This window comes from Colias eurytheme, chromosome 5, assembly GCF_061535395.1.
Source record: "Colias eurytheme isolate Ceu_HAF_F1 chromosome 5, ilColEury1 Martin Lab GWU primary, whole genome shotgun sequence".
NCBI classification, from domain to species: Eukaryota; Metazoa; Arthropoda; class Insecta; order Lepidoptera; family Pieridae; genus Colias; species Colias eurytheme.
Genome location: NC_142984.1, coordinates 5,844,519 through 5,870,841, shown reverse-complemented (window position 1 = coordinate 5,870,841; position 26,323 = coordinate 5,844,519). Strand labels below are relative to the sequence as shown.

Sequence of the window (26,323 nt, the reverse complement as noted above, 5' to 3'; positions counted from 1 at the left end):
AAAACATCTTATTCTAAAACGTCGTAAGCGCCAAATGATGTCATACGGTAGGATATTTTTTTTTCCATGATAGTTTAACCATTTTCTTGGGTTTAGGCTCCTTCGCCAACTGGGTTGTTCACACGGGTGTACAACATCTCTCCGCGGGCCCCAAGCGGAATCCCTTCGTATACAAGCTCGTAACTCATTACGTCACTTGAGATCGTCTTCAGTAAACAAATTCACGCAACGACTGAAAGAAATGACAAAGTTCTCCCCGATTCGCGAAGTGCTGGATAATCTGCATGCTACTGTTGGATTTTGTGCTGAACCAAGTATGGTCTCGCCCTTAAGTAAGTTAAGAACAAAGGAATGTATATTTTGAAGTTTTTCAAATGGTATATGTACCTATTACATGACCATTATTGCTAGTTTATATCATATTTTAATTTCATGGACCCATTTTAATTCCAATTTCATTTTTTATCACACGAAACAAGTATTACATTATAAAATGAACTTAGATATTGAGAGATTCGTATCTTTCCAGGTCAACAAAAGCGTAATACCAACAAATCACCAGACCTAAACCACTTACAAGCGCAATACGCTACTAATTTCGGAGCCACACAGGGCGCCAACAAAACTATAGAATCCTTTGTGATAGAATCTGTATTAAGAGTTCTTGTGACCAGATTCGCGCTTATGAATAAGGAGCTTAAAATGTTGGATAATTCGGTAAGTAATTTCATTTTAGACATGAAGGCCATATAGATTACAGAATGTTTAAAGTTTCTGACAATTATACATCAGTAAAATTTCTTGGTATAATTTAAATAATCGTAAAGTAATTTTTCTTTAAATATTTCAGGCTTTATATTCCGAAGTCAGATTACTATTAAGTTACGTGAGAGAAGCGCACGGTCATGAATTTCGGCTTGTAGCTTTAAGTGGACTTCTTGATACTGCTGAGCGACCGGGAGTTCCACAAAAAGAAACTAACATGCAAACAACTAGAGTTATTAGGTATTGAATTTAGTTTTACTTCCTTTTAAATTCTGTTAACTAAGTCATGTTAGCACGAAAGTTTTGATCTTTCTCAATTTACGTTTTTTTTACGGTTAGAGTAGACTTATTCATATAAATACTTTTTGGCCAATTGTATTAATATCTATAAAGATTATCTTTCTTTTCTATTGGTCTTGACAATACACATTTCTATAGAGCCACTTTCATTTACCTTTATTCAATTTATAATGAAATATAAATAGGCACGGTTGGAGGGCATCTGAAGAAGATAAAGGGGAGGGGGGAGCTACAGGGGAAGCTAGTGGGGGAGAAGAAAAATCCCATAAGAAGTTCACGTTTAAGAAACGTAGCACGTCATCTGCAGGAGCACATGTGAGTCTGTCTTTCTTTCATATAAATATACTTTTTTGCAAAGATAAGTGCCTATAAACTTTTAAAACTTCGTTGAGATATTTTTTTGTCTGTTTTACAGTGAAAGGTACTTAATACACAGGAAGAAACTGTGTTGTCCAAAAATTTTTAGAAATTTAACCCACAATATGTATAAGCTTCTGAGAAACTGTTCTTTATAAAAATAATTCTTATACATATTTGTTAACTATTCTTCATATAAAAAATCACTTCAACCTTTCAGAGTCTCCTCGAAACAGAAGGCGGAGACGATTCAGCAAGTCAATCTCCATTGTCAGTTCGAACGAGACGATATCAGCTCACTCCAAGACAATCTGAACGAACCATACCTTCCATTTCCTCAGTGGATATTACTCCTCACCATAAGATATCACATTGCAAGTCCATACAATCTAAATTTCATATTAGTGGAATAAGTAAGTGCTAGTACAAAACCATAAATGAAGAAACACTTTATTCTTAGTTTAGGATTGTAGTGTAGACGATTAGGTACTCATATAAAAGTTTCATTTTATCGTAATAGTCACCATTTAGTAGTCATGCTTATTACTCGTCTCTTCGCGTAGAAATGATAATTTCATATGATTTTCCTGTTTCAATATTGTGTTTAACCAAATTATTTTTATTTTGTCAGAAAATTTGCCAGGGACTATAAAAAAAAGTTAGTTAAATTTTCAACTATTTATGAAATAATTTGATATTTTACATAATTGAATTGTAAATTTACATCTCTATAATTTCAACAGTGAATTGGTTTCGTCAAAAACCTACATCTCACCATCCGTTGGGCCGAAATGGCGGCGGTTCCGGTGAATCTTTACCTATATCCGGTAGTATGGCGTCTCTGGCCAGACCATATGCGTCTAATATACACGTCACACGACCCGTTCATATGAAACGAAGGATGGGTTTTACTTTGAATAGGTAATTTTATGAAGCATGTTATATTCTTGTATTCGAATATATTATGCTTAACACGATAATCAATGAGATTTAAAAGCAATTTAACAATATTTTACAGAGCAAGAAAAAGGGTAGAGGACAGATTAAATAGATTCGGATTACGTAAAATGGGAAAGAAAAGAGACGGAAGTATTGAAGAGACACCAGGTGGATGTAAGTAAATAAGATAGATCGTATTTTGATATCTCATTGAAATAATTTATGTTACTTTCGAACGCTTCAGGTCACATTGTTTGAGATGATGTTTATGTCAGGTATTGTAAATATTTTCTTGCATAAATAACAATCTTGAATTACAATCTTTAACAGTACATAATCAAGATCTTATGATTAAGTAATAAAATATGCGTGTTTAAATATTTTTTTATTATAAACTTTCAACTTCTCTTGAATAACAATCTTTAACAGAACATAATTGAATGCTAAATCTTATGATAAACTAAGTAATAAAATATGCTTGTATTAATATTTTTTTTATTATAAATATTTTTTTTATAAACTTACAAAAAATACATTCCAGACATGTCTCGTCGCGGTTCAGCCGAAGGTGGTTCAGGGGGTGGGGACTCAGAAGTGGTTGTATTGAAACGGCGCCGTTTAGTCGCTGCCGCACCACTGTATGCTGGCCTCGCGAGATTCAGCTTTATGTTAGAGGCTACACAACCCGGGGCAACACCAGATGCGTTGTTTATGGGAGCTTTGTTGGATCTCGTAAGTATTATCTAATAAATTCCAGAAATTTCCATAGTTCTAGATAGGTCTCGTCGTGTTTCAGGGGGTGGTGGCTTCAGTTACATTAAAAAATTATACTTTTATAAATTATAACTTACTTATAATTATTAAAGACTATACTCTCATTTCAATTTCAAATTACTACTTTCTTAATACATATCTGTGTTTTAAGGATAAATTTCATTTTCAAATGATTATTATTTAAAGTTCACATTTGCCATACATAAAAATGCAGTCAAGTAATATTAATTTTGAGTTTTTTAATTATTTATAAACAATCACAGCCTCACACAGTAGTAGTGGGCAGAGCGGCAATTCTTCTAGAGTGTGCGCAATTGGTTCACAACTGTAACAAGGGACAGTGGCCTTACTGGCTTAAATCTAATTTGGGAAAACATCCAGGTAATCGCATGCGCTTAATCTCATGACTAGAAAAAATACATAACATAAATTAGATAGAATATTTAAAAAAAAATAGTAGGTTTTAATGACGTTATTTGTTTTTCAGTACCCTCTGGACCTTTGCAATTGAAACGTCAACGTTTAGCTGGAAAATTATTTTATCAGTGGGCAGAAGTAAGTTTCGCATTCGAATAACCACACTTAAAATTTTATTAGTCACTGATTTGACTATATATTGTAAAATGTTTTTAGGCTATAGGCAATCGGTTAGAGGAAATGTTGGAAGAAGATAAAAAACATATAGATACAGTTGTAAACTTAGTATCAGATCCTGATGGGCAAAGAGAATTGTTGCAGCAGGATGAAGAGGAAGATTTTCTTGATGAAGGTAAAAAATGGCAAAAAAACTTCTAACATTGATTAAATATTAGTTAGCCTTAGCTGAGCTGATATACCTAATTAGGACATAATATTTGATACCAAATGAGAATTTTTTTATGATTAACATAATGTGTATCGTCTATATAGCGAGCATTCGCCTTCCTGGAAAAACAATTGGAGCAGAATGTCCCAGAGCTTTAAGAATGGTCGCTTGCGTCTTACTTTTTGAAATCACCGCTTTTCTACGCGAAACTTATCAAAATTTGCCCAAGTCCTGTCGATCTTCGTTAAAGGAAAGAGGCCCTTGGGACCGCGTATACAGGTACTATATTTGCTTAACCGTGCACTCCAATTTGTTGCCAAGTAGTTGCGATATACATTATGTTCGTTGTGTCAATGATTATTTTCTGTTATTATCTTTTGCGAAGGTGGATGGTCAAGGGAAGACGTTTGTTGTGTAATAATAAGTGAGTTTATTATTTTTCTTTCGTTAGTTTTGTATAAAAGCAAATTTATGATAAGATTTTTCTTTTAAACAGGGCTCTTAGCAGTCAACACACATTAATGCCAGTCGAGTATGTGATAACGAATAATGCATGCATATATTGCACTTACGTGCATGCACATAGACATGTACAGATAAAGACACATACGATTACTTTTATTTGATAGGGGATGTATGAATGTAGAGAAAATTCGAGTTAAGCACGTCTAATCTTGCAGATATAGGCAGATTTTTGACATTTATAAAATGTATGCGTCATTTATTATCTATGACAACCGCATGATTGTTATTGAATAAGTATCTCATCGATATAATATATTCTCTCCTCTAGAGAGGATTGAGATTATCTTGACTATGTAAAATCTTTGTCAGGATCTCCTATTTATTTTAAGAACAGCTCATAACTTCTAGCCAAGAAATCTGTCTTATCTGATTTATCTAAATACCTCTGTAAAAATAACATATAAAGTGCATAATGCAAGATCAAGTTGCACGTCTGCATTTAAACACTAATCTTAGGTAATTATTACTAAACCACGAATATAAGGACACGGTCTTAACTGACTAGAGTAATATATAGTTTAGTGGAATATAGAGAAAAAGCTTTGCTACATTGGCATGGATACTTTAAGTCAAAATTTGATAATTCTTTATTATAGTAAAAAAAAATAGGAGCTTTTTCAAGCTTACGTGTAGTTAGGTTTAATAGGTGATATTTCAAACATCTATAATTCAATAATACAGGGAGGCAAATCGTCGATGGAGTATGGCATTATCAAGTATGGGACATTCACAAGCATCAGCCCAAAGCTTGCAATCGATTGCGGGTGTAGAGACTGAACGAAAAATATCTTTTGTTTTACACGAACCTGAAAATGTATCCGGAGGCAGCAACGTTACCGTATGTCACATTGCTTTACTTATATGTTACATTGCTTTACTTCATTTATTTGGCTTGTTATAGAATACTGATAATGAAATTCCATAGACCAAAGTAATATTAAATGATGTTTTATTACTGATCTATAGGAGCCACTATACTATTTCGTCCGCATATCCGCGGTTGACTAAATTAGAATTTGCAAAGTATCAAATATATTACTTATGTGATATGGTTATTGGCTTTAAATAGATAATAGCGATACATTTAATTCTAAAACCATTTTTTACCATAACTAGTTAGCAGAAGCAATACCAGGAGCAGTAGAAGATAAGAAAGGTCGACTCACGTCTCGAGGCAAGGGGGGCATGCACCGACGTAACACGCAACAAACGCACTCAGCGTACGGATCGTTCAAACGACGATCTATTAAGTTGAAACAAAAGGACTCGGATGAATGTACGTTTTAATGTGCTATATTTTAATAATAAATAAGGATGTTGGTTGAAAATTTCATAAAAATTAAAATAACAAAAATCTGCGTACTTGTTAAAAAAGCTAAATTAGGACAAACAAAATCTCTATTAATATCACTTGTGAGGAAATCTTTTATTTAAATTAATTAATTATCGGAACGTATATTAAAATGAAGCTTTGAAAATATACTTGTATTGTTTCAGTTATAAATAGACGATCAGATTCGATACAGAGTCGAAGAAAGGTATCATCATTATCTGACAGAAGCGATACTTCAGAAGTCTATCCCGGTACAGGTATGTAAAATATACTATCATAGACTTCATCAAATATCTAAGATTTTAAGTAACAAAAAGGATCAAATAATTAATCCGACTATTTATAACATAATAATTACAAATAATTGTCCGACTACTATTTAAAGTGCTTTTGATATGTAATCTATTGTTTTTTTTTTTTGTAAATATTAGGTGGTACTGTAATAATGCCCAATGAAGTAGACAGTGGTGGGGAGGAAAGTCCGGGAGTATTATCCGATGATCACGATCACCCCCCGGATAGCCCGGATAGCAATTCCACTGATTTACCGGATAATAACAAAGGTTATCCATGGCTTAAGGTCTGTGCATTAAACAATACTATTCGTATTTAAGTATTATAATTTTAGCTTTATATTTAGTTTTAATGATGTAGTAATCTAATATATATTATAAAGGCGAAAGTTTGTAAGGATGTATGGATGTATGGATGTATGGATGTTTGTTACTCTTTCACGTAAAAACTACTGAACCGATTACAATGAAATTTAGCACACATATAGAGGGTAACTTGGATTAACACATATGATAGTTTTTATCCCGGAAATCCCACGGGAACGGGAACTATGCTGGTTTTCCTTTGCAAACGCGGGCGAAGCCGCGGGCGGAAATCTAGTAAACAGTATAATTTGAGTTGAATTTTATTTATTTTAGCCTGCATATAAATAGAGAGACAATCATTGCTTCAATTCCCATCTGTAAACTTTATATTCAGTAAATATGTCCATTCTCTTTATCAGGTAATGGTAAAATTCTTAAACTCCTTCAACTATGTGTGTTGCCACCAAAATTTCTGCCATCCGTATTGTTATCGCCGAAATATGCGGGCAACCGTCCGACTTGTGAAGTCTGTTCGAAAAGTAAGTAATATTTGAATAGTCCTAGTTTTAAGTGAGATTATGATATATTATGCAGCATAACCGTTATTTGATTAAAATGAAAACTTTCAATCCTAATGTTTTAGATATATGGAGAAAAGTTTGGACCAGAAATTAACACAACAACATGTGAAGAAGATTCTGGTGGAACCAGACGGGGCAGAACTCGACGAAAAGCATCAGAACATGCTACAGACAGGTAAAACACCTTACAATTATTGAGACTTTTTGTTACTTAAAAACTTAGAACCTATAATAGTGTCTTCTTGAGTAAAGTCTATTATATTTAGTGTCAATTTGTCGAATTTTACCCTGTGAGAAACAAAACAAATTCTGTTAAATTCTCAAAATCATAATCTGTCCATTTTAATCTGTTATATCCTACATTAAGAATAGTGTCTGCTGTTTACGTCACTCTATGATCCTACTCTTAAATTTTTCCACATTGTTGCTACATTTCAGTTTATAAGGATCTTAAAACATTTGATACAACAAATTAAGAATACAATTGTTTTTTTTTTTTTATAGAATCGACCGTTCAGTCCTAGAGAGTGTGGGCATAGCATACAGAGCGGCGGGAGTAGAGCACACAGTACCGAACACTGAAACACCGCCGATAAACAAACCACCCACCATTTCTTATCCTCCAGCTGACCCACCCGCTTTATTGAAGTACTTGAAAACACAGGTACGTTATCATAGCTTCAAATGCGAAATAAGACTTTTAAAAAGTGTTTTTTTCGTGAAGGTCATTTGGTGTCGTCTTTCTTATATATTTATTTATTTATTACCCTTATCAGACACAACAATGGTAAAAAATAATATGTGCATATAAAAAATCGACATCGACAGGTTGGTCTGTTTACCCTAGTTTGGCAAATGCCTCCTTAAGGAAGTGATAAACGAAATTCGAAACATTTTTTTTTTCATATAGCAACATTTAATACGCTATCATTAAGGTTTCTTATATATATGCACTTATAATTGTGCACTTCTTAAAGTATCAAATCGATTACTAAATAATTTCATATCACAATCAAAAGACTTAAAAGTATAATGCTTTACTGTGTTTATTAGATTTTTCCGAACTCATACGATCCGATCTTATTGTTCTTTAAATTAGATAAAAGAATATCTGAAAAATTACTTCATAACATAAAGATATCTTCAATTACAAGGTCCGTGACGCCTACCACACACCATTAGCAATGCTGGTAAAAGGAGCGACAATAATGAGTGAAGACATCTTCGCTGAAAGTGCGCCAGTCGCATGGCAGCTCTTATTGGAATCTGATCGTGAATTGAGTTCATGTGCAGCTGCTTTGTTTATATTGGCAGCTGTAAAGTCTCCTAATTCTGCGCAACAGATAATGCACCAAGATCTGAAACATCCTGAACCGTCTGTGAGGTATATTTTTAAGTACTTTAAAAGTATTGGTATAAAAAGATTATTTATAAAAATAGCTTATTACAATAATAATAAAAATAGATTCTTTTGAACATAAGTTTATTAATACAACAAATTGGGTGGTGGTGATCTTCTACCATCAGCGAATCACTTATGGCGATCACCTTTAATTTAAATTACCTGGATACCAAAAAGTTTAATACAATTTGTAAAATATGTTTTAGAATTAATGCAATCTTGAGATTCCAAGTAATGTGGAAGCTTAGATACCAAGTCTGGCCTCGAATGGAAGAAGGGGCATCAATGACGTTCAAAGTTCCACCGCCGGGTATCGAATTTACTCTACCTTCGCCGAAAATAGGTATAGAATCATTGGCAGTAGTCGATCCGCCGTGGAGTCCGCAAGTTAAAGATAAAGATATGGAGATGACGTTAAATCAAGAAAGACATGTAAGTATTATGTTAATATAGAGACTTTCTTGCTTTCTTAGTATTTTAAAAAGGTGGTACAAATACAAAATCGTTAATTACCTAAATTTATTAAAATGTACATGTTTAAATATAAGTTTTTGTCTCTCTCTTTACACATTCACATTAACATACATATAATTAAAACACCTTTCTTTAATGCTATAACACAAAAAAGAAAACAAAACAAAGAAGTTTTTGTATGTAACTTTAAATATTTATTCTAGCGATCTTTAGTAACAGCAACAAAGACACGTAAGAAACAACAAACGGAGGCTATAAAGAAAGCACTGCAACAGCGAGATGACAAGAAGAAAGCGGAAAGAGAGAGCTTTCTTATCACCACCATACCTATAACAAGACAAGCCGCAAGAGAACCCGCTTTGGACCATGTGGCAGATGACCATGTTGAACGTTAGTTTTCTGAACTACTTATTTTAATTAATTAATAGTTATTTTTAAAATTGTCCTGTGTTTCACATTTACTTTATCCCTCTGTATTATTAGATTTTTTATTGAAACCTTAATCGATTTACAAGTATAAGTTTAGCATTAGACTATATTTTATCCTGCGACAGGAAACATTGTTGATATATTTGCAATATTCACGATTCCATTACTAGATGATTATGAAAATATGTCTTATTTAGCTCCAGCCGATGAAGAAGCAGTGGAAGGTGTTCGTGGATCGCATCATACTCAAGTGGCTTCAGCCCTTTTCCCATCAGTATTATGTTCAGCTGTGGCCGAAATAATATCACTATTGGATGATGCCGCAGTTTCTAGAGATGGCTGTTCGGTTTATGAAGTCGCTTATCAGGTTAGAAAATTTAATAAATTTTATGTTGAATAAATGGATGAATACTTTTTCTTATAAACTAAATAAGATCTCTCTTAGATATGACGAAGCGCAGTGCAGAGCATTTTTATTGTCAAACTATTATCGACATTGTCCTCAATAAAATAATATTCAAAGGCGCAGCACGCTACCTTTCGCATGTCGAAGCGATCACATGCTCCTCGGTAATAAATAGGTGTTTTTTTTTTTTAATTTTATTCGAATGAGGACAATATCGATTATAGGTTAACTTATTCTGTTTTATTACTATAGTGATTCGATTTTGTTTAATATTAATATGTGTCAAAAATGGCGCCAGAATATTTCAATTCTTTATAAATTGAGCTGACAATGCAGACGGCCAAATGCTACACCCAAAGCACATTTACCCTAATATAATTTATCGTTCACGAATACTTAATATACAAATACTACAACATCACTTAATAATTTCAGGTCATATGGGGTTGTTTAGTAGAAGACTCGGCGCTCTTTCTCCGTCACGTACTAGAGAGACTAACCCGCGACCATCAAGATGAAATGTTCAAACTACTACGACATCTCATAAGATTCATCCCCCGTTTGCCGCAACAAGCAGCTTTCGCACTGTATAACTATATTATTGGTTATGTCATGTTCTATGTGAGAACACCTCATGAGGATGGACAGAGGTTGATTGGAGCTGCTCTGTCTATATTGTGGATGGTAAATTATAAACTCTTAATATTATTTAAAAAAAAGAGCGTGTACCGAGCACACGTGTCAGAAGTGAAACTTCTTTGGCAAGATTCAAAGATACCAAATTCGTTGCCTTAATCCATGACGTGACGGTATTTCCATGACGCGACCTTGAAATTTTACTCTCAACGCGCCTAAGCTTCACTTCAAAAAACACTTATTATGATTTAATTATTATATATGATAAGAAATATTCATGAAAAAAGTATTAGAGCATGTTTAAAGAAAATATTATATTACAATTTGTTTACAGGTCGTTCACAGCGTACACGGTATCATGTTTAAGGATTTAAAGCAAATATTGCGAAAGGAGCAATGTGATGCGTCTATACTTCTAACTGCGAATGTTCCAGCGGCAAAGAAAATTATCGTTCATGGACCTTGTATGTTACCTAACACAATTTAACTTTATGATATTTATGAAACGAATTATAAGAAGAATTATAAAATAATTATTTATGCTTCTAGCTGACAATGAAGGGAGCATTCCTTCCCAATTTCCTGTGCAAGAAGATACTCAGTTTTGTCAGATATTAAGAGAATCATTGGACTATTTTGGTATTGCGGAAAAAATGCACGATGAATACTTCCTGGTCGACTTCAAAACACGTAAGTGCTTAACTAATTTCTTTCATTCTAAAGCTGAATAACTAGCTTTTTTGTGTCGTGACCTATTGCTAGTGAGTAGTGACAAAGGTTTTTTACTTCTTTTAGACATTTAAACTGAAATTAAATCTATTGCTCTGGCCGGATCACGGGTGGCCAAATTGGTCAGGCGTCCGCCCCGTATTGGTGTGTCCCGCTTCGTGATCGAATTTTTTCTATTCTTTATTTATAAATTTAAATTAAAACAAAACATATCGTTAAGCTAAGAAAATCTTACTAATTCCCAGGTCAAATCCACAATCCGCAGAGCTACGTACGCGATCACTACTTTTTCAAACGCTCCCAGTACCCGCAATTAGGGCTTGTGCACATGGAACCTGAAGAAGCATTCAATAAACTGCAGCAGCAAGAATTATTACATAAATTCGTTGAAATTGGAAAAGTTTTGCTTACATGGGCTATCTTGAAAAACGTAGATATGGTAATTTTTAGAGAAATATATTATTTTTGAGAAATTTTTAATGTCAATATTGGTACCTCTTTATTTATTTAGCTATTGAATAATATTATTTATTAGTGGACAAGCATTGTTCTGTATTATAATTTTAATTATTTAAAATATAGGTTGTCCAAAGAGTAGTATTCTTACACGATGAATTGATGAAGTTACCATCGTTTCCGCGGAAGGCTCTAGAAGCTGATCTGGCCTTGTACAGTCGAGGGCATTTAGGTCCTACACTTTTGGGGTTAGATGTGCTACATAAATTTATGTAAGTTAAAATTTTTTTTACTGGTATTCTTATTCATAGGATATATATTTTTTTTTCAAATAATGGTCCTGATCCTGAAATCCTATTCCCTTCTCCTGAATCTTGTGTCTAAGTTTTCCGTATAGACGTAATACAGTTTATTATTATCTTTTTTTTCGTTTAAATATGGATTAAATTGTTTTATATTATTATTCACAGGTGGGTTCGTCTTATAGCTCGTATGTTTGAAGCAATGGCTGGTAATTTCACGTCGTCAAGAGATATCCATCTATTTCTTAACGTTCTCAATGGAGCCTTAATGCTTCATAGTGAAGACTCACTTATTCTGAGATACGTGATAGCTACGTATGTTAATGCAGCTTTTAATTTTAAAAACATTTTCTCAACTAATGGGTGAGTATAATTACCCCTGAAAAGTTTTTGAATACAGTCCTTAACGCCATTAAAAAATGTTTTTTTTTATAGATATCTTCTAATAATGCCAACCTTACTGCAAATCTATTCAAACTTCCAAACCAATAAGTTAGTAACAACCACTATTGAATATGCTGTGAAGCAGTTCTATTTATTGAACAGAAAACCGTTTATTTTACAAATGTTCGGCTCTGTGTCCGCCATTTTGGATACTGATGAAGAAGCAGCTTATGGTGATGCCAGTAAAGTAAGTAATTATTACCTATTAATATTTCCTTCTCTTAATACATTTTGCAGTAATAATACTGTTTTATAAAGTTTAATTCAAAACCTAATTTATTTTTTTGTTTTTCTAGGTACAATCCAGCTGTCTATTTAACTTGTTACTAAGTCTGGAAACTCCATCTCCCGATCCCTTGCATATAGCAGAACTTATCAAAGAAGAGAAACCACTTAAACCCATTGACTTTTGCTATCGAGATGAAGAAGAAATGGTCAACGTATTAGATTGCATAAGTCTATGTGTAATGGTCGTTTCGTACTCTGCTGAAAGTATGAGAGGATATCAAATGCTCGTACGTATATTCTAAATCATAAAATCCAAAAAAAGGATATAAGTATAGATAATGACATAAATAATGGAATTTGTACCTTTTCCAGATAATATTAGAAGCCATTTTACCCTGTTACGTGAAACAAATTCAACTTCCGACGTATAACAGAGAAGGCAAAACAGAAAAGGAAATTATTCAACAGTTGGCCATAGCAATTAAAACGCTTGTTAACAATTGTGAAGGTTTATCCAAGTAAGTGAATAAAATTATCCTTGATCTACGTAAAGAGATAAATATTTGTGCTTCCGATTAATTTCATGAAAGAAATGTATATGGAAGCATATGGCTGCATGTGATATTAGCCTTTAAGTAGCTGTCGCATTTAAATATAAATTATTTTGTGTTCATGTTTCTGTATGTTTGTGTTGATGTAAACAACTGTTGGCTGACAAATTAAATAAATAATAAATAATCTCCTTTCTTAACCCAACCCACCTACTTGATAAGTAATATTAATAAATATATATTTCAGGTCATACAATGGTCCATACAGAACATCCCCAGAACATAAAGGCTCTTCCCAACGCGGTTGTCCTCGAAGCGCAGCGACTCCATTCATGACTCTAGATATACTAGATGACGAATCTCATTCTAGATACGTCAGCGATCATTCTAGATTGCCACCCGTCACTGATTATACAGGGGCGGAAGATAGCGAAGTTAGTAATATGAAGTTAAAGTTTACGATAAAAATTTTAACCTTTACAAATAAATATTATTAGCGTTTCAAACATTATTGTCCTTTCTGTACAAAAGTGAATCTTAATATTCCGTAATGAGTTAAATTCTGTATTACCTATTTATGTTGAATTTCTACTATTCTAATTTTTTTTTCTAAGATAAAGAATACTCCATTTATTATAATTATATTTTATATAGTTATCATATATCAAAAGTGTACACACACTTCAACGGCGCAACGATCCAAAGCGGATCTTGGCCTCCGACACCAGAAATGTATAAAAATATTTTTATTGCAGTTGGTCCGTGCAGAATACCGTCGTCCTCGCGATGTGTTATTATCACTTGTTGGTGAATTCATTGGGCGTGCTACTACACGGTTGTTAGAAATTAATGGATCTAAAGCTAGTGGCGGTAGTGAGGGAAAACCTGTCGAGCTGTTAGATTCTAAATCACATGCTGTAAGTTTATAAATGTGATGTTATATTTTTATTAGAATGACATTCCACGTATATTAATTGTTATCAAAGGCACCTTCTAGACTATATTTTTTCTAACTGTATATTTTGTGCTATCTAAAAACAAAGCTTTGCATATTTAGGCTTGAAGTTGTTCATAATAAATAAAAATGTTTTTAATTAAACATGATTGATTCAAATATATAATTCTAGCGCTTAGCAGAAATAGCTCATTCTCTGCTAAAAGTGTCGCCCTATGATCCGGAATCAATGGGATGTCGTGGTCTCCAAAGGTATATGATGCAAGTATTGCCAGCTGCCGATTGGGCTGATGATGCACTTAGACCAGCCCTTATTATGATACTAAGGAGACTCGACAAGGTCTTCCTGAAGATTGCCAAGAAACCTAGTATACGGGTAAGATATCTATGATGATTGAATTGTATTTCGAACATACTTTAATAAAAAAAAACATTGAGTTGAATGAGACTTATTGACTTTTTCCTCCAATTATAGAAATTACTTGACTTAGTAACAGCAATTTGAACTTTCAGAGAAATACTGACTGGGATTCTGCGGCGGTTTTATTAAAAGGAGTTTATGAAACTATGATTCGATGCCCTTACATCATGCACTGGCAACAAATTAAAACTTTGCTCAATACTGTCCAGGTACAACCTCTATTCCAAAACTTGGTGTAAATAAAAATAAAAATCCTATACATTTTTCGTCTATTTGTAACAATATAATGTTTTTTCTTTTTCAGGCATTAATAGTGTCCGAAAATAATTGTGGTGAAAATCTATCGTCAGCAACTGCCGCTTTGATGTCGCAACCCCCACCTCCACATTTTTGCAGTACTGTTGTTAGATTGATTGCTTTGCAAGTTATAAATACCGGAGTAAGTATGATGAATATTGAATATTAATTGTGAATTTTTAAGCTATTGCATAGCTTCTATCGCGGGCCTTGAGCGCGGGGACCGAATCGAGAAATTCCGACTACGAAAAACCGAAAACGAAAAAACCTTACGCTCCCCACTCCGACGGGCTCGGAGGTGTGGCTTGAAGGCATAGCATGCAATAGCTTTACCGCAGCAATCCCCGAGTGCCACACGTCTTTTTTTACACAGCTATACGCTATCATCAAAATATTTCCTTGGTCGAGTAAACATATATAAGCATTGATATTTTTAATTACAGGACAGTTATTCACTAGAGCAAATGTGTGGTGGAAGCGCAATATTCCAGTCAGCTGAGAAAACAGAAAACATGTTGATGAACTTATTCATGCCTCTGTGTTTGCGTGTTGGGAGTGGTAGAAAAGGTACATGGTATTTTTAGTAAACCTTTATATTTTTTTTGGAATCGTATAATATAATAATATTGTTAGTCAGATAATAAACATATATTTTGAGAGATTGATAAAAGATAATACTTAAAAATCATATACATCCATTTATCAATATTGATTAAGCATTAGCTACACGTTAGCTTACAACAAATTGATTTTAACTATAAAAAATCACTTTATTTATACCTATTAGTATTTATAACCTTTCAGACGTACCCCCTCTCCGCCAATCAGACGTCAGCTACATAGTGTCGGTAGTGCTAAACGCACTCTGCCCCCCGGCGCCGGCTGGACAGTTAGCCGCTGTTAACGCGAAGTTAAATGCCGCTGATGCAAGAGTTAACTCGCTTACGTTTACTGGGAGTAGGGATACGAGAAACACGACGAGGCTGTCTAATCAGCTGTATAGGATCGCTTTTCTAGGTAATGTATTTCAAGTTGTGAAACTGTGTTGATTTGTTTGTCAGTTTTACAAACGTCACAGCGCCTTCTAAATTCAAACACTCAGTATACCTTGCACAAGATAACTTGATCGTTTTGATAGTTTGATAGCTAGTGATGGGAAACAGAAAATATCTAGTAAATAATATGTATATGTTTATCATTGCAAAGTTATGTCGATTAGGAAAAATTACATCGGTAAAAAGATCAAGCTAGCTTGTACAGGGTCTAAGCAGAGACTGCTCAACTCTATACTTTCTTATTCCAGCGTTAAAATCCGTGTTTCACAGGCTATTTGTGTGGTTTAGAATACAATGCCTTCTTAATTTATTTCATTTGTGTATAAGTAATGCCTTAAAAGTCCTCTTCGCGTTTTTCACAAACGATCTATGGTCTATAATAATTATTATTTTTCTTAATTGAAACATTCATTTGTGTATAATTCCAGCGCTAAAAGTCCTCTGCGCGTGTTTCACAAACAATCCGTGGTCTAGAATACAATGCCTTCTTAATTATTGTAACAATCATTTGTATATCATTTGTGTATAATTCCAGTACAATGCCTTCTAAATTCATTTCATTTGTGTACATTACCAGCGTTAAAAGCCCTCTGCGCGTGTTTCACACACAATGTATGGTTTATAATACAATGCCTTCTAAATTAACTAATGTGTATAATTACATTACAATGCCTTCTAAATTCATTTCATTTGTGTATATTACCAGCGCTAAAAGTCCTCTGCGCGTGTTTCACAAGCGAGCTGTGCTGCGAGTGGGGTCGGATCGCCCGCACAATGCGGGATCTCGGGCGCCGCAATGAAGCCGCGCATCATTTGTGGGACTTCCTCGAGCACACCGTCACGTATCGCACGCCGCTGTATGTGCTGCTGCAGCCGTTCATACTGCACAAGGTGTGTACAGTACATTGAGTTACATGTACTACGTACTAGAGAGGACACTACTACACTTTTTCTAACACGAGTTAGAGTCAATCGTCTCAAATGGTCTCAAATCGTCTCTTGGTTTTAATTGATAAGTTTATTCATATTTTTTAATAAGTAAACAATCTTTATTTGTAACATTGATTGGTTTTAATTTATAAGAAATAAGAGGCAGAATATCTACAAAGTATGTATGACTCACTAGCCGCCCCGCGCCGCCGTGCTTGTCGCACAGATTTTGTTCGTGGTGCCCTCTCTAGTAATAATACCTCAATGGTATAGTACGATTCAAAGTTATTGGCGGCTCGGAACATCGTACGATCCGATGCGCAGAAAACTATTTTAGATATCAGTGGGACGTTGAGGCTGTCTGAGGGACGGGTATCTGCGCGAATGTGCACGCGCAGCTAACTTCCGAACCGCCAGTAAGTTTGAATCGAACTGTACCAAAAATGGTACAGGGTGTTTGGTTATGTGATTATTTATAGTGACTTGTTGTATATAGGATGTTTAATTATAAAATTTTCAGGAGATTTTTTAGTATGTATTTTAGAATTTGAAACATATTTGGTGAAGCAGGAGTTGCGATCAATTAAATTATAGTGACACAAAAGTGAGAATAATGTAACATTCAGCCGTCGTAGGCTTTAATTTACCCTTTCATACGTATCGAAAAAAAAATAGGAAATACCAAAGAAATAGGAAATTGAAAAGTTATTTTTATCCAATCAACTGAAGTAAAACTAAACATACTGCAATCCTTTATGCAGTTGTCCCAACCACCAATCGGCGACCACGAACGTCACATGCAGTTCGTAGTTCGCGAACGTGTGCGCGGGCTCAAACTGCCCGCGGCCAGAGCACGTGGGGCGTTGCTCGCTGAACTAGCGAGGGAGTTACGTACTATGAGAGATACGCATGACCATTATAAGTTTGGTGAGTTATATTTTTGTAGCCTTATGATATGTGAACATATTTCCATACTTTTTAATGTTTAAAAATCGAATGAAACAATGATCGTTATCATAATTACATATTTTAAACATTAATTTGTGAAGCTCGCAGCATGAATAATTCTATACACTATTTTCAACTTATATCTGTCGTGGCCATATCGTAGATTTGCTCATTTCATGAAATGGCCAACATAGTTTGATGAGATCGTTAAATCGTCAACGTTTCACGATTTGGTCATCGACATTTGGCCAGATCGTATAAAATATTTTAGAGAGTCCATAAAACATGAAAAAATTCAGAATATTTTAAGAACTTGTTTATTGTCATTTAAGTCAGTGCCGCCCAAATCGTGAAACGTTGACGATTTAACGATCTGGCCAAACTAAATTGGCCACTTCATGAAATGAGCAAATCTACGATATGGCCACGACATATCCATCTAAATCTATCCAGTACGCTTATCAGTCGCTTTATTCCTATTGGGAATATTATTCATCTGCTCTATATGTCCTCTGCAGGATTTTTGATATAATTTCTATAAAAATAAAATAACAAATATTTCAACTCTTTTATTTACACAGAACAAATAGCAGAAAGCATAGGCCAAAGTGCGGGTAAGCGAGCGTCAGAAGCAATACCTCGGAACGTAGCAGAAAAGCAGCAACAACATAGGCCTTCATTAATCTCCATGCTGGTAGGCAGAGCGGGTTTACCGCGTACTCCTGATCATCCCACTGCACCACTTTCTGCTCAGAGAGGTGAGAATAAATAATTTATTATTAAAAAAAAATGGTTGCCTGTAAAGTCGGTTTTACGGGCGAAGATTTTACGTGACAACGTCTTTGTTTTCTCGATCATAGTTGAGTGGGAGAGAGACGCAAGGCATTCGGCGGGCCTCTCTCTCGTTCGGTGACTCATCGTAACGTTACCGAGCGTTACACTTTTTCATAAGTGACTCCCAGTCGCAACCTAATTTAAGACGTTGTCACGTCAAAAAAATAATTATTCAATCTATCTGTGGTCTTTATTATATGGCGGAAACTATAGTGTGACGTGTTCTTTAGTTTCGAATTAAGATTCAATTTTTTTTTAATAATGTTAAGTCTCTTCATGTTAAACTTTTCACCAACTCGAGTAGAATATGTAAATACTATTATAATAATATCAACCTTGGAACAGAAGAAACATAAAGAAAAATCAACGCTTACGTGGTAAATTAGCTATATCAGCTCTAATTTTTATATGATATACTTTCAGAATCATTATCAAGTAGCTCAACTACCAGTCAGCATATGCCCCCATACGAGTCGAATAACAATGGACGTATGAGTGACAATGGGAATAACGTTAGCGTCGGAAGCACGCAAATGGGTAAATATAATAATTTCATACGTTTATATTTTAACATAGTTAAAAATACTAACAAAAATTAATAATTCAAGGGTCAGGATCAAATGGAGAACAAAAACCAAGTGTCGTACCCGTGCAATACACAAACGCACAGAAGTTAAGATTCGGATCTTCAGTCGAGTTCAAACTTAATACAGGTATTTGCTTTTTATCCTTTTATTGTATGATCTATTTTAAACTAGACCAGTTATGATAGTTTCTGGATCACAAAGCTATTTATAGGGTGTTTATGTTATTTTACAGGGGAAACAACGCAATCACCATTATCTCCTTTATCAATGGGCGATTCTTGTGGGGAAGATGTACTGGACGATGATAGACCAAGATTGCAAAGGTCACATGGTCCTTCCAAAAAGACATTTAAGTTTCGACGCAGCAGGAACAGCAAGCCAGAAGTAAGTTTTCGTAATAATTAAAATGTTAATTTCTATGAAAAAATGTCTCAATACTTTTAGAATCATCCCGCAGTATATTTACTTTTGCGTTGTTCTTTACGAAAAAGTCACACATTTATATTTCAAGACACATCTCGGTATCAAAAGTCATTCATTCAAAAATTAAAAAATATCTAAATAACTATCCTTTAAAACATTTTTATGCCATCAACGGCATCTCTCTGTCGCTCACAGATGCTATAATAATCTCGCGAGTAACAATTCTGTTTTTATCAATTCAATACCTACCACCTCGTAAGTTTAGTAATTAATCAAGTGTATTTATTGAAGTGAAAACTTCTTTAGCGGCGTTGGGTTTTAAATCTTAAACTCGCGTCAGGACACGTGGCCTGATCGAAAAAGCGTAAGACGGACTATTTTTTTTTAGCCCTTATATTCCATGCGTTAGACGGATACCATTCCAAAATATCAAACATGCTGAACGTTAATAATCAAGTTTTCACTTCTGCCGGCACTCCCGGAGTGCAACCCGTCTTTTTTTTTGAATAATATTCCACTTCTGACAGCAGTGTTCGATCCGGCTAGAATCCGACTCTTGTTCGTCCCCGGGAGCAGATTACACTCCACTACGACGCGGCCTCTTACCTCCAGCTACAGACACGTCTTACGATAGCGAGATATCGCAAACATCTTCTACTTCTGGATATAGGTATATTATTACGGCCTTACTTATAAAAACAATGGATAAATTTCAACCATAGCTGTGTCCTGCTCTTGCTCACACGAAACGTCAATCATAAAAACAAGACAGGTCATTGCAATAACTTAAATCTATTGAATAGCGAATGGGTAACATTTTATTAGTACGACCGTTATAAAATATTGTGCTGTTAAAGTTAGGGAGAAGTTTTGCTGCGTTTGCATTTTGAGAGAAGAAATTTTTTAACGCTTTTAATGCTTCTTGACTAACTTTTAGATAGTTAACCAGCACAAACTAAAATACATATGTTTTGTTGTTATAATTGAAACTTGCAAATGTGATTTCACATCTTTTTGTTCTAAGCGTTTCAAGATAAAGCTCTCGATTGCCATGTCATTATGGAATCCATACTTATAGCAATAGAGATATTTAAAATTTTGCACAAAAATTGGTTGTTTGTAAAGTAGGTTAACGATCGAGATGTTTACGTGATAACGTCTTATTGGTGGCAGCGCTCGAGATGAGACGGGAGATCAGTCCGTCTCTCTCTCGTTATACCTGCGATCGCGCTCGTGAGGTTTTGGTGTGACACAAGTTTCTGAACATGTCACCCGACTAAACCGATTTTAAAACGTTATCACGTCAAAAGTTTACTAAATAATATAAAAGAATATTACACAATGTTCCATACAGAGAGAGCTACAGCCTCCAAGCATCAATGTCGGAATCCCCCGGCGTAGCGCGTTCGGGCGCCGCAACGCCGCGCGCCAGCCCCGACGGTACGCCCTTCGTATGTACCCGCCATATCCGTACACCCCTCTGTGTCCTGCTCCTACCCTTCTGTGCTTCGCTTGTACCTTCACTAGTTAGGACTAATAGGAAAATAGTAGGGACATAGTGGTAGGGACTTAGCAGTAGGGACTCAGTAGTAGGAACTTAGTATTAGGTATAGAGAAACCTAATTTGGGGGTTAAAAGTTGTAGTTACATTGCCATTGGCCTAGAGTCTAGAGTCTAGTTATATCTAGTGTTGATATTAGCTTAAATAAACGAGCTATTAAACACGGTCAATTTTTAATGATATTTTACTACTACTAGTTCTACGCAAAAAAAAAATTATAGGTTTAGAAAGAAGATTTTCGTCAGTAGAACAATAGATATTCGTCAATCTGATAATAATTTTAGTATTATCTTATTAGTTCTATGTAGATTATTATCTGTCCTATATATTCATACTACGCTCTCTGACTTCCTTGCACAATTTTATCTTCTTCATTAGTGGTGCATGTTATTTTTGCCATTGCAATAATAAAGAGTAGATCGTACAGGCAAAAATAGCATCTATGTCTAAGAACTTAAACAACATTTTACCATGTATAAATGTAATCTTATTTCTCAGCATCTTTAAGCTGCGACTCTGTGACTTCGTCAGCGGAACGCACAGCTCTCCTTGGTGCTACAAGTCAGCACACATTAGTATTGAGTGGGGAACTACGAGATGAAGATACCCTTCTATAAATTCACTGTTTTAAATATCAATCTTCTACTCTACAATTCTGCGTATTTAGGAAGTTTTCATTGATCTTTACCTAAATAATAGTCTAGTCAACAATTAAAATCTTTGATCTTAGATTATTCAAGTGCAATGTAGCAATGAATTGGTTTTTATATCATAATATTGTTTAAGATAACCAGAATATTATAAACCTCATTGTTATAATATAGGAATTTTTATTTTGATATATTTTTATATTAGTTTATTATATAGTATATTATATTATTGTTGAGTGTTCTTTGTATTCTTAGTAAATGTGGATAACTGAGTCTATTAAAAACTAGTCATTAAATTTATGTATGAAATATGTATTTGTTATTTGAATATTAAAACAATTTTGTAGATTTCTTAATTCTTGTTTTATTTTAAAATTTAAAATACCTGATAATAAGATATTAGGTATAATTGTGTAATAAAATTCATTTTGGTATCAAAAATAATTTAATTTATTATTAATCTTACAATAAAATCACAATAATTATGCTTCTTTACAAGCTAAAAATGGTTGAATAGCAACTTGAACATCATGATCTAAAGGTATATCATGGATGTATTTAGAAAATGTGATGACAATTTTATAAATGCTGCGTTTAACTGAAGACAGCACAGCTGCCTTTGTCCTTATAGCTAAATTATCGTTAAGTATCTGTTTTCTTGGAACTAGCCCAGGCTTTGACAACTTGTCAAGGCTTTGTTTAAGAGTGATTAGAGCCGACAAAACAACTGGTAAATCATTCTGCACAACTCCATACTTGTCTTCTTTCAAAGAAAGAACAACAATATGGGCTAAGCCCTCACATGTCCACATTACAGGAGGTGCTTGCAACAAGATGAACTTTAATTTTGTGTCAATTAACTCTCCAAAGAAATAATGAATACCTGGCTTTTGACAGAGCTTTTGAAGGAATTTATTAAACTCATCTTTAACAGCAGTTGCAAATGTATCCTCATTTTTATCTCTGTTCAGACTTTTAATATCCATTGCCTGTGGAGATTGTGCCATATTACGTAAAGTTCCAGAAAATCCATACGGTGATGATATAGGAGATACATTTGCTGGTTTCTTGATACTAAGGTCATTTACTCCAGTTATACTATTTTCACCATTAATGCTTTCCAATTCCTTATTAAAAGCTTTGATTATAGTTAAGCAATTTTCCAATAAATTATTCCAATTCCTAGGGTGGCCACCTGGTTGAGATAAGGTAAAAATTTGAGATCTTCGTGCAGGATCAGTCATAGCTAAAATTCTTAAGTCTTGTGCACCCAAAAATGCAGTAAACTGTGACCTTTGTGATAATGCTCCACATAGCGTCAAGCTTTTCTCAGATTCAATTGGAAATTTCATAGGTTCTGTTAAAACTATATTGAATACTGTTCTCATTGTATTAACAGACACAAAGAAGAGGCTGGCATAAAACCAAAGGCCAATCCAGATACCAGAACTCAGCATATTTATTATATTATCCAATGGGGCATCCTCTAAATAAACACTGTACACTTCAGAGACAACAGATCTTGGCTTATTTCCCCATACATAATAAAATACGCAGTAATAAGCAACTGGCTTGATGGAATTTTGGAATCCCTTTGAAACAACATTACTTATAACTAACTTCACCTGTTGAAACTTGTCCTGATATATGTGTGGGAATGTCAAAACAGTCTTGTTAAAAATATGTGCACTGAGGAAATAGTATAAACCCATCCACATTCCACCCAACTGCAAGAACAAACTTTGCTCATTTAGACACTGGCCATCACTTTTTTCACAAATCTTCTTCAGTACATTGTAGTTACTTTTGGCTAGTGATGAATATAAACTCATAGTAAAGTATCCATTTAATGCATATAACAGTGTGAATACAAGATTTTGCAAAGTGAAAATATTTAAAAACATTGAAAACCTAGTAAAATACTTCGGCACAGGGGTGGTGTAATATTTGCCATAGATAAATGCTTGAAAAAATGACACCAAACCGAGTAGAATAACGTTAAGTCCCATCCTCCAACTTATTATATCTTGAAATGTTGATGCTATCCATGACAGTGGATGAATTAAGTCAATCTGTATTATAAACACTAACACAATGGCAAGAAATGATTGCAAGCCAATATCCCACAAAACCGCCCGAATTAGTCTTTGCGAAAATATTTCACTTTTATCCTCCATACCGGCGTCTGATTTAGGTTATAGTAGCTGGAGTTTCATTAAATACAACAAGTTTATGGAACCGTGCCAAAATTGTGGGAAATTTCACGAAACGGCGGTTGCTGTGCAGTGTGCACCAATTTTAAGACATCTAGTCGAAAATGTTACAATGAACCAGATGTTTTTTTTATTATAATTATTCAGTTAAACTGATCTGAATTTAAAATTTAAAAAGTGAGTATCCACTGTCAAGTGTTAATTGTCAAATGTCAACTTGCAACAAGTGTCATTTGTAATTTTTTTGTTACATTTTATTGATCTAGGGCTTAGGCCTTTGAGCAAACCTTTCAGCTTCAACCTTACTATATTAACAGTTATACGGTATATTAAATAAAGGGTTTAGCTTCCATTATATATCGTTAAATCGTTTCATTTTAACATAGCAGTTACATCAATCCGTCGAAAATATGGATTTGGTTATCAAAAGTTACTTTTATGAGCTTTTGTAACTATTCCCCTAACCTATTATTTTTAGAGTATAGATAGTATCTATAGAGTGCGAACAACCAAGTGGGAACAGTAGGCACAGGTGGGAACAACACGACGTTCCCGCCGCGCGCGCTCGTAGTCGTGGTTGAGTGCTGACGAAGTGCGTTGCTCTGGATTTTTATTCATATCTAGGAATAAACATGGTGAAATGTGCAGTTATATCTTGCAAAAACGATACTAGAAAATACACAAAATTGAAATCCAGTATCACATTTCACCAGTAAGTCGATTGTTATAATATTTTTATGAAAATAAATCTAGCATCGCGGGGGTGAAGGGGGGGTGGGAGGCGGACACGCGCAGGCTCGCTCGCGCACCTCACTGCCGCCAGGTGATATTAGTGATGTGACCTGACCAACGCTGTACTCGATATAAAGTTTACTAGAAGAACTATATTTTAACAAATTATTTATTTAACTTTAAAATTAAAACTCTTTTAAAATGTATTAAAATAAATTTGTGGTGTGTTTTGTATGATAGACTTTCTAATATTATGAATGCAAATGTATTAAAGTGTAAATGTAAAGTATGTAATGTTACGATATATTTTCTGAACCGCTAAATTGATTTTGAACATTTTACAGTAGAATGGATAAAATTAAATAAAAAAATTATTTATATGATTTAATATACATATTATCATTTTAAATTTCTAATTATTTCTTATTTTTATTTAACATTTTTAAAACATTATTATTGTTGTTTCATTTATTATTAAAGAAATAGCACCAAACCCGAATTTTTATTTTATTAACTTTAATAGCTCAAGCTCAGTTCAGCAGCATATGCAGACTGCAGTCCGAAAGGTAAGGCATCTCACCGATGAACATACAGCTAGATTGGTTTATTTCAGCTACTTTCATAGTATTATGTCCTATGGAATTCTACTATAATGGGGCAGGGCAGCAGATATAGAAACTATATTTATCTTACAGAAAAGAGCCATTCGTTCTATATATAATTTACGTGCTCGGGACTCACTAAGAGATCTCTTTAAGAATACTGGTATCCTTACTGTACCATCACAGTATATATTTAATAATATTTTGCATGTAGGTACACAAAAACGCCGACTTACACACAAGAGTAGGAGATAGACACTGTTATGGCACAAGGAACAGAAATAGAATTGAAATGCCATTTTTCCGATTAGCTAAAGTTAAAAATTCATTTATGGGTCAAGGTATACGCTTTTACAATAGAATTCCTCATAATATTAAAGAGTTTAGTAGTTCTAAATTTAAAACTTATATAAAAAAAGTACTAAGTAGTTCAGAGAGCGTACTACAGTATTCAGGAATATATGGACGATAAAAACCCATGGAGGGTTGTCGCGAAAAAACCACAGGACAGTTCTTTGGCATGTTATTATAATATATTATGATGTTACATACATTATGATGTATGTATTTTGTAAAATTGTAAAACTGACATGATTTAAAAGAGCAACTATGGAGTTTCTTGCCGGTTCTTCTCCGTAGATACTGCTTTCCGAATCGGTGGTAAATTTTAAAATATGTAATTACGTTTCAAAAGTGCTTCTATAAGAAGTCTAATTGAATATCGAACTCGTTTTTCTGATATTCATAAACATATTTTTTTTAGGTACTTAAAATTAATACAAGAAATATTCAAATGGAATAAACACTTTATTCTCTTGGCAAACAAATTTAAAGTGACATATTTATACTTTATTCATACATTTCTCCTTAAATAACATATTGAACATAAAATTTACAAAAGATACATATTTATTTACATAACTTATCGATAGCTCGGCACACAATTGATACCTACGCATCCCTATTTGTCACACACACATCTATATATTATCTATAGCTCATCTGCCTACGATGCGCACTGAGGAATTTGTGCAATACACTCGCTCTATACTACTGTAATATATACTCTAAGCTATTATT

At 34.1% G+C, this 26,323-nt stretch overlaps 2 protein-coding genes across 2 annotated transcripts in view; one reads left to right on the top strand and one right to left on the bottom strand.

Moving 5' to 3' along the window:
* unc80 (unc80, NALCN channel complex subunit) overlaps positions 1 to 21,978 on the top strand; it is a 31,182-nt gene extending 9,204 nt beyond the window's left edge. The window contains exons 17-64 of the mRNA XM_090101940.1: positions 97 to 332; positions 530 to 717; positions 851 to 1,005; positions 1,251 to 1,380; positions 1,643 to 1,835; positions 2,166 to 2,343; positions 2,441 to 2,535; positions 2,903 to 3,093; positions 3,399 to 3,516; positions 3,623 to 3,690; positions 3,769 to 3,904; positions 4,045 to 4,219; positions 5,147 to 5,303; positions 5,582 to 5,741; positions 5,963 to 6,055; positions 6,230 to 6,378; positions 6,817 to 6,936; positions 7,041 to 7,153; positions 7,483 to 7,642; positions 8,133 to 8,362; positions 8,587 to 8,812; positions 9,058 to 9,244; positions 9,481 to 9,650; positions 10,125 to 10,373; positions 10,660 to 10,789; positions 10,875 to 11,015; positions 11,300 to 11,493; positions 11,637 to 11,782; positions 11,981 to 12,175; positions 12,248 to 12,443; positions 12,553 to 12,771; positions 12,857 to 13,002; positions 13,283 to 13,469; positions 13,791 to 13,952; positions 14,163 to 14,366; positions 14,504 to 14,620; positions 14,716 to 14,850; positions 15,152 to 15,275; positions 15,513 to 15,725; positions 16,470 to 16,654; positions 17,455 to 17,620; positions 18,223 to 18,399; positions 18,899 to 19,012; positions 19,084 to 19,188; positions 19,295 to 19,446; positions 20,013 to 20,155; positions 20,840 to 20,925; positions 21,545 to 21,978. Of these exons, the coding sequence (XP_089958066.1) occupies positions 97 to 332; positions 530 to 717; positions 851 to 1,005; positions 1,251 to 1,380; positions 1,643 to 1,835; positions 2,166 to 2,343; positions 2,441 to 2,535; positions 2,903 to 3,093; positions 3,399 to 3,516; positions 3,623 to 3,690; positions 3,769 to 3,904; positions 4,045 to 4,219; positions 5,147 to 5,303; positions 5,582 to 5,741; positions 5,963 to 6,055; positions 6,230 to 6,378; positions 6,817 to 6,936; positions 7,041 to 7,153; positions 7,483 to 7,642; positions 8,133 to 8,362; positions 8,587 to 8,812; positions 9,058 to 9,244; positions 9,481 to 9,650; positions 10,125 to 10,373; positions 10,660 to 10,789; positions 10,875 to 11,015; positions 11,300 to 11,493; positions 11,637 to 11,782; positions 11,981 to 12,175; positions 12,248 to 12,443; positions 12,553 to 12,771; positions 12,857 to 13,002; positions 13,283 to 13,469; positions 13,791 to 13,952; positions 14,163 to 14,366; positions 14,504 to 14,620; positions 14,716 to 14,850; positions 15,152 to 15,275; positions 15,513 to 15,725; positions 16,470 to 16,654; positions 17,455 to 17,620; positions 18,223 to 18,399; positions 18,899 to 19,012; positions 19,084 to 19,188; positions 19,295 to 19,446; positions 20,013 to 20,155; positions 20,840 to 20,925; positions 21,545 to 21,663 (7,633 nt within the window). The 3' untranslated portion in view covers positions 21,664 to 21,978. The remainder of the gene's footprint in view (positions 1 to 96; positions 333 to 529; positions 718 to 850; positions 1,006 to 1,250; positions 1,381 to 1,642; positions 1,836 to 2,165; positions 2,344 to 2,440; positions 2,536 to 2,902; positions 3,094 to 3,398; positions 3,517 to 3,622; positions 3,691 to 3,768; positions 3,905 to 4,044; positions 4,220 to 5,146; positions 5,304 to 5,581; positions 5,742 to 5,962; positions 6,056 to 6,229; positions 6,379 to 6,816; positions 6,937 to 7,040; positions 7,154 to 7,482; positions 7,643 to 8,132; positions 8,363 to 8,586; positions 8,813 to 9,057; positions 9,245 to 9,480; positions 9,651 to 10,124; positions 10,374 to 10,659; positions 10,790 to 10,874; positions 11,016 to 11,299; positions 11,494 to 11,636; positions 11,783 to 11,980; positions 12,176 to 12,247; positions 12,444 to 12,552; positions 12,772 to 12,856; positions 13,003 to 13,282; positions 13,470 to 13,790; positions 13,953 to 14,162; positions 14,367 to 14,503; positions 14,621 to 14,715; positions 14,851 to 15,151; positions 15,276 to 15,512; positions 15,726 to 16,469; positions 16,655 to 17,454; positions 17,621 to 18,222; positions 18,400 to 18,898; positions 19,013 to 19,083; positions 19,189 to 19,294; positions 19,447 to 20,012; positions 20,156 to 20,839; positions 20,926 to 21,544) is intronic.
* A 144-nt stretch (positions 21,979 to 22,122) lies between these two features.
* LOC149908469 (nucleoporin NDC1-like) lies at positions 22,123 to 23,999 on the bottom strand. Its single transcript, XM_090101939.1, has one exon. The coding sequence runs from the start codon at positions 23,871 to 23,873 to the stop codon at positions 22,179 to 22,181; it is 1,695 nt and encodes a 564-aa protein (XP_089958065.1). The 5' UTR covers positions 23,874 to 23,999; the 3' UTR covers positions 22,123 to 22,178.
* Between the last annotated feature and the right edge of the window lie 2,324 nt (positions 24,000 to 26,323).